The sequence below is a fragment of the Chiloscyllium punctatum genome, chromosome 4 (assembly GCF_047496795.1).
Source record: "Chiloscyllium punctatum isolate Juve2018m chromosome 4, sChiPun1.3, whole genome shotgun sequence".
Classification (NCBI taxonomy): domain Eukaryota; kingdom Metazoa; phylum Chordata; class Chondrichthyes; order Orectolobiformes; family Hemiscylliidae; genus Chiloscyllium; species Chiloscyllium punctatum.
Genome location: NC_092742.1, coordinates 37355476 through 37362960, shown reverse-complemented (window position 1 = coordinate 37362960; position 7485 = coordinate 37355476). Strand labels below are relative to the sequence as shown.

General features: G+C 41.9%; 1 protein-coding gene across 2 annotated transcripts in view; it reads left to right on the top strand.

The window, feature by feature from the left end:
• The first annotated feature begins 300 nt into the window (after window positions 1-300).
• Window positions 301-7485, top strand: part of zc3h14 (zinc finger CCCH-type containing 14) — a 54321-nt gene continuing 47136 nt past the window's right edge. For both annotated transcript variants that reach the window (XM_072568402.1, XM_072568401.1), the window contains exon 1: window positions 301-412. In XM_072568402.1, coding sequence (XP_072424503.1) covers window positions 377-412 — 36 coding nt within the window. In that variant the 5' untranslated portion in view covers window positions 301-376. The remainder of the gene's footprint in view (window positions 413-7485) is intronic.

Genomic DNA, 7485 nt, shown 5'->3' with positions numbered 1-7485 from the left:
TTAGTCAGGGGTAAATATACGGTAGGGTAATGGGTCTGGATGGGTTACTCTTCGGAGGGTCGGTTTGGACTTAGTGGGCCGAAGGGCCTGTTTCCCTACTGTGGGGAATCTAATCTAATTAATTTTCTGGCTGTTAAAGGTTTTCCTTCGTTCAGCATGACTCCACTGACAGTAAACTGGATATGTTGGCTGAGCAGCCCCGCGTTTCGAAACGCGATGTGAGCGCGGTTTTGGATTGCGCGCGGGGGCGGAGGAGAAGATTGGCGCGACTGACAGCCCGTAGTCCCCCCCCCCCCCCCCGCGGCTGCTGCGCTGTTGCCGAGACACCGACACGGAGAAGGAGGCCGGGTCCGGGCCGAGGAGCCAGACTACAGGGATGGAAATAGGAACTGAAATCAGCCGCAAGATCAGAGTGAGTGTTGACCCTGGGCCCTGCCCTCGATTTCCCCCAAACCGTGAAGCGGAGGCCCCCCGGGTCGGGGCTGTTGTGCGGCCTGCGGCCTGGGTGGGAGGGGAGAATCTCTCCTGTTTGTTTTTGGTTTCCAGCTCGGAGCTCAGGCGGGGAAACCGGCGGAGCGGCCTCCATCCGGTCATTGCTTGGGGGGGAACCCCAAGTGGGTTTGCAGGAGGCGGCCCCGAGTGTCTCACTCACTGTTCATGTCTAACAATAGTTTGGTTCGGTGGGTCTCTGCCAAACTAAAGGATGTACAATCGTTAGCCGCTCAGGTTCCCCAGTTTGAAATCGTGGTTTTTGTTTCTCCCATTATCTTTGAACGTTTCCGGTTTATATTTTGAAATCTCCAAACCTGTCGCTTCCTCGGGTCTCTGTGATAGACGGGGACGGTGGGGAAACGTGCGACCAGCAAGAGGTGTACGGCAGAGATGCCCCCCCCCCCGGGAATTTGGTGTGCGAGTGCCTGCGGTACAAATAAAAGTTTTAAAACAAACCTATTTGCTAGCCTCCTGTCCACTGTCAGCAAAGGTCGCGAAGTGTTTTCTTCAAAGAGAAGAAAAAAACTTATAGAGCTTCTATTCATGGAGTAAGGGTAGCGTTAGCGACGAGCGTGAATTGTAAATTGCCCTTTACAATGGGGTGTTGCACTGAAGCTTGAACAACTTAGTGTCTTGTTAGATCATTTCAAGGAGCAGTTAAGAGTCAACCATGTTGCTGACTTAACTCAGTTAAAAATCACGCACCAGTTTATAGTCCAACAGTTTGATTTAGTGCCTCCAAATACTGTAAACCTGTTGGAGAATAACCTGGTGTTGTGATTTTTAATTTTGTATACCCCAGTCCAACACCATCTCCAAATCTAAGTTAACTATGTAGACCAGACCAGGTAAGGTTGACAGATTCCTTCGTCAAAGGACGTTGAACCAGATTTGTTCTTGTGACAATCTGACAGGAGCATAGTCGCTATATAGTTCTTTTAGAATTGTGCAACAAACAATTTTTCTTCGTTCAATTTGGATTTTATGATTGTCATGAGATTTGAGTTCATTCATCCAAATTGTTCATACATGTTATGTGAATAATTATTACTTCAGTCACGTCACTGCTCTAGTACTGTCCTGAATATTGCAATATTTATTTCTGAGCTTGGCTAGATTTGTAATTTGAATGTAGAAATTCTACTGGTAGCTATTAATTATCATATTGTGATGGTTTGGTGAGTTTTAAGATTTGTAGCTCAGGTTGAGGTTCTGGTGTAGGTTTGCTTGCTGAGCTGGAAGGTTTGATTTCAGATGTTTCGTCACCATACTAGATAACATCTTCAGTGAGCCTTCAGATGAAGCACTGGTAGCGTAGCCTGCTTTCTATTTATATGTTTGGGGGTTTTTTTCGGTTGGCAATGTCATTTCCTATGGTGATGTCACTTCCTGCTCTTTTTCTGAAGGGGTAAATGGGATCCAAGTCAGTGTTTGTTGATAGAGTTCCAGAGTGACTTGGATCCCATTTACCACCCTCTGCAAAAAAGAAAAGGAAATGACATCACCAACCCAAGGAAACTCAAACATATAAATAGAAAGCGCTTCATCCGAAGGCTCACTGAAGATGTTACCTAGTATAGTGACGAAACATCTGAAAATGGAACTTCCAGCTCAGTGAACAAACCTACATCAAGATGCTGATGCTTTCTTTCTGAGTTCAGAACATGACTATTCTAGCTTGAAACATATTGTGACTTTAAATGTAAAACATTTCGAGCTGTTTGAGTTTGCAACAAAGTTTGAGTATACAACATTCTGACAAGGCAAGTCCCAATCTAAGACTTGAACACAAAACTCTGGGTTGATGTTGCAGTGCAGTTCTGAGGAAGAACAACATTGGTGATGCCATCTTTCAGATCATTTGCTAAATTTGGGTCCTACTTATGTTACTACTTTATAAGCTGCATGTGGTAATCAGTCCAGGGCCAGGATGACATCACATGGTCAGCCATGAAGACTCCAAGCAGCAGCATGCAAGACCATGGGTGTTTACATAAGTTGTTCTGTAACTGCAGGTTCTCACTTTGTCTAACAAGTCTGTTTTGAGATTTCAATCCATACTATCTGCCAGTCCAGTTAGAACTGTAATCCTTTGTTAAGGAAAAACACACAAAAAAAAGCAATCAGTTGTGATTTTTGTACGAACAAAAAGAACAGTGATGCAAACAAATAGAGGCTTGAAGCAGTGCAGAAGTTACATTTACCTTGGAACACAGAAAAATACATCAGTATCCAAACAATGCTGGCTAAACAGTAAATACTTGATGTGCGAGATGGTCAGATGAGTGGTATCAGTGGACAGCAAGTTGTTTCCAAACAGCTGTAGAAGCTACAGGGTCACCAAGACAACCTCTGGTGTAATTCCCATCCAAAAAGATCAAGCGCACAAAACATTTGAGCTGAAGACCAAACCAGCACAGGGATGAATTAAGAAAAACAGCAGTTGCATTGTGGAATCTCTGCACATGTCAGGGTCATTTACTATAAATCCCTTACATGTTGATAATTTTTGAAAAACAGGGAAAATCAGGAAGCTGACTACTAAATTTCCTAGCATGAATTGACAAGCCATAGATATTGTAGGTTTTACAAAGAAATTATGGAGCGGTGCTTTTTTGAAAATCAACATAAGCAAGTGGTGAAAACAAATGAGCCATTCAAAACAAGGAGCTACATAGGCTAATAGGAAAAGGATCAATGAGATCCTATTAAACATTGAAAAGTGATGGAAGATAATTTTTTGTAAAAGTGAATTTCAGAATTCACCATTTAGGGCTGATGTTTTAGAGGCAATGCCACAAGAATTGGTTGATTGGTATGTCAGTAGATACGGAGATAAGTGCAAGGACAGTAATTGCTCAGAAGCTGAGCTATATGACTGGATAATAGAGCTGCTTAGAGAAATTTAGCTGTAGGCCGTGCCATCATGATCGATCTCCTATCCCAATACCATATTCACACTTTCTCCCCACGCCCCTTGATACCTTTAAAATCTAAACATTCATCTATCTATCTCTTGAATATATTCAGTGACTTAGTCTCCACAGCCTTCTGTGGCAGAGAATTCAACAGGTATGTTAGCTTTTCGTTGCAGAAATCTTTCCTAATCTCAATCCTAAATTACCTGAGATTGTGTCTCCTGCTAAGGAAAAGATCCTCCCTGCATCTAATTAGTCCAACTCTGCTCAGATTCTGTATGTTTAAATCAGGTGTCCTCTTATCTGTCCAAACTCTCTATTGAATATAAGTCCAGTTGAACCAATCTCTCCTCAGAACACAGTCCCACCATCCCCAGTATCCGCCTAGCGACTTGCTGCATTCGCTCTTTGGCAATTGTATAATTTCTTAGATAGGGAGACCAAAACTCCTCCAGTTACTCAGCTGTGGTCTTACCAAGGCCTTGAATAACTACAGTAAGACATCGTTATTTCTGAACTCAAATAGTTTTCAAATATTTCCAAAAAGACCTGTTGAAGAAAAGGAAGTCATGACAGTGACACTGCTAATTAAGATGGCAGAAAATATGAAGCCATTGTAACTGGACAGCTACGTCTTGGTAAGTATTAGGCAGGTACATTTAACAGAATTGGACGAACACTCAGACGTTTACAACACAGAATGGTGCCATTCAACTTGTTGTCTACATTAGTTAACAGATTTAACTACATTAATCTCATTTTCCAACTCTTGGCCTATTGCCTTAGAGATCACGACAACTCGAGTGAATATCTAAATAATGCTTAACTGAGAGTTTTTCACTCTGCCACCCTTTTAGGGAGTGAGTTCCAGACTCCCACTTTCCTCTTGGTGAAAACATTTCTTCTTGACTCTGCTCTTGGCCTTCTACCTCTTAATTTAAATCTGAGTCCCCTGATTATTGACCTCTACTAATAGGGACAACTGTCTAACCATCTTATCTATACTCCTCAATCATTAGATACCTCAATTAGGTCTCCTCTCAATCTTCACTACCCCAAGGAAAAGAACTCCAGCCTGTCCAATCTTGCTTCATAGCTCAGACCCTCCAATCAAGGCAGCATTCTGATAAATCACCTCTGCACCTTTTCTTGTGCCATCACATCATTCCTATAATCTAATGACCATAATCTCTCACATTACTCTAGTTGTGACGTTTTTATACAGATCCCCAGTATAACCTCACTCCTCCTGTATTCAGTTGTTCAGTTGATAATGACAATTATCCCATCTTCTTAACTATCTATTTACCTGCTCTGCTATCTTCAGGAATCAGTGGATATGCATAACAAGGCCATGCTGATCTTCAGTACTTCACAGGGTTCTAACTTTTTTATGTGGTCCATTGCCTGTTAGCTGTGTCATGTGCATTACCACGTGCCTTGAATTCCATTTGTTACTGCTGTACCTCCTGATTAATCTGTTGATATCCTTCTGCAGTTTACAGCTATCTTCCTCACTAGTTACCATTCTACCAATTTTCATGGCATTCATAAATGTTCTGATTGTGCCCCTACATTTAAGCCCATATCATTAACGTACACCATAAAAGGCAAAGTGCCCAGCAGTGAACTCTGCAGCACCACACTAGAAACAGACTTCCAGTCATAGAAACATTGACTTATAATCACTAATTGCTTCCTGCCTGTCAGCCATTTTGGAGCTAATGTGCCATTTTGTCCTTTTTACATCATTCGTGGGACTTAGGCCATTCTCACTGGCCAGCATTTAGTTGCCTATCTCTAGTTGCACTTGCAGTGGTGGTAAGCTGCCGTCTTGAACTGCTACAAGTCCAAATGCTGTAGGTAGACCTACAGTGGTGTCGAGGATGGAACTCTTGGATCCTGTGGGCTTTCACTTTGTTGACCGTCTGCTTTGAGGGATCTTATCAAAAGCCTTCTACGGGTGCATGTAAATCACATTAAATTTTGTTAATTGCAACCTTTTCTTAACAAATCTATGCTGATTATGCCTGATTAATCTGTGTCTCTCTAAGTGAACATATATTCTGTCCCTCAGCATTCCATGCTAAATTGCCGGTAGTGTTAGGTGAAGGGGTAAATGTAGGGGTATGGGTGGGTTGCTCTTCGGAGGGTCGGTGTGGAGTTGTTGGGCCAAAGAGCCTGCTTCCACACTGTAAGTAATCTAAAACTTCCCACTGCAGAGACTTCACCACAGGATACTGAAAACAAGTAATTTCCGTGGGAAGTGCAGATTGTTGTATCTGACACAAGGCTGTCCTGCAATCCAGAATCTTCACAAGTCATGCAGCTGCAAAAGACCCACTGGAGCTCACTTATGCAAGAAGCCTTGTTATAAAGGTGCAACCACTGAATATAATAATACACAAACAAAAGCGTGTAGCAGCAACAAGGCCCGGCATCTGCATAAGTGCAAAAACAGATATTAGGTTTACAACAAGACAGACCGGGGTGAAGACCAGAGTTGAAGAACATTCAAGGTAAAAACAATGACTGCAGATGCTGAAAACCAAATACTGGATTAGTGGTGCTGGAAGAGCACAGCAGTTCAGGCAGCATCCAACGAGCAGCGAAATCGACGTTTCGGGCAAAAGCCCTTCATCAGGAATAAAGGCAGTGAGCTAGCTTATCTCTCCACGCTTCAGGCTCACTGCCTTTATTCCTGATGAAGGGCTTTTGCCCGAAATGTCGATTTCGATGCTCGTTGGATGCTGCCTGAACTGCTGTGCTCTTCCAGCACCACTAATCCAGTATTGAAGAACATTCAGTCTAAAGCTAAACAGGCTTTCCATAATATGAATGTGACCCATCGTGTGAACAAAATCACTTGGAACCTTTTGTCACTATTGACATAATTACCTGAAGAAAATTTGTCAAACGCATGTTCAAGACTGGTATCAATATTAGAGCTAGTGCAAATATCCAGTCAAAGTTCCAAATACTAACTCCCTGGATTGTGAGAAAGTTAAAGATACAACCTCCACAAGTAAAACTGATGGCATGTGATGAGTTACATATCCTTCGTGTTGGAGTATTCACCATGCAATGCAGTTATAGCAGTTCTGTGTGGAAACTACAGTATTTTACCTGATGGACATGAAAGGACCAACAATAATAAGACTGCCAGTCTGTATAGATCTCAACATTATAACCTTTCATTAAATTACCAGTCACAGCAGAAGATGGAAGGGCTGCTCACATTGAATTGGTCCAGGATTTGCAACAGTACTACCTGCGTGGACTCGACACCACAGGAAACTTTAAAGATCATGTTATAATTACATCTCCAAAAGTTCTGTCAGCCTGGAAGTTGGTCGACTCTCCCAGAAAGTCCAACATTCACACAGGAGAAAAGCTTATGAGTAAGCCTGACCAAATGGTCCGTAATGGTATAATCCATAATACACACCAGCACAGACTGGAATGGTTCTATGTTGTGCATTCTAAAAAAAGATGGCATCAAGGTATGTTTGGATCTGAGATCTCTAGACTTTAAAAATATGCTCATGAAAATTTTCAACATCAGGAAAATTGAATGACAAATTCATAGGAACTAAATTCTTTACAAGTCTGGATGCCAAGAATGCATGTGGCTTACTTGGCAAAGGAAGCTCAACAAATCACTACTTTCAGAACACCATTTGAACTATATTGCTTCCAGAGACCAAGTTACAATCTGTCAGGCAGGATCTTTTCCAACAGCATATGGGCAGAATTAAAGAATTTGTGGATGAATATGAATTGCTGATGATTTTACCATCACTATGTCAAGGAGGAGCACAACATTACACTCACTGACAATAGTGCGTCATGAAGTATTTGTCTTCAACAGCAAGAAGTGAATGTGTGTCAGATCATTTGTTTTTGGCTCTATTCAGATTATAGGATCAGTTTGATCTGGGCAAACTTAAAGACACATGCTTACATTCCAAGTCAAAGAACACCTCCAGAGACATTGCTGATATATTTTAACTTCACAGCACATACCTACAAACTGTTCTAATCAACATTAGAAAGCTGTTAAGGATAGAAGTCC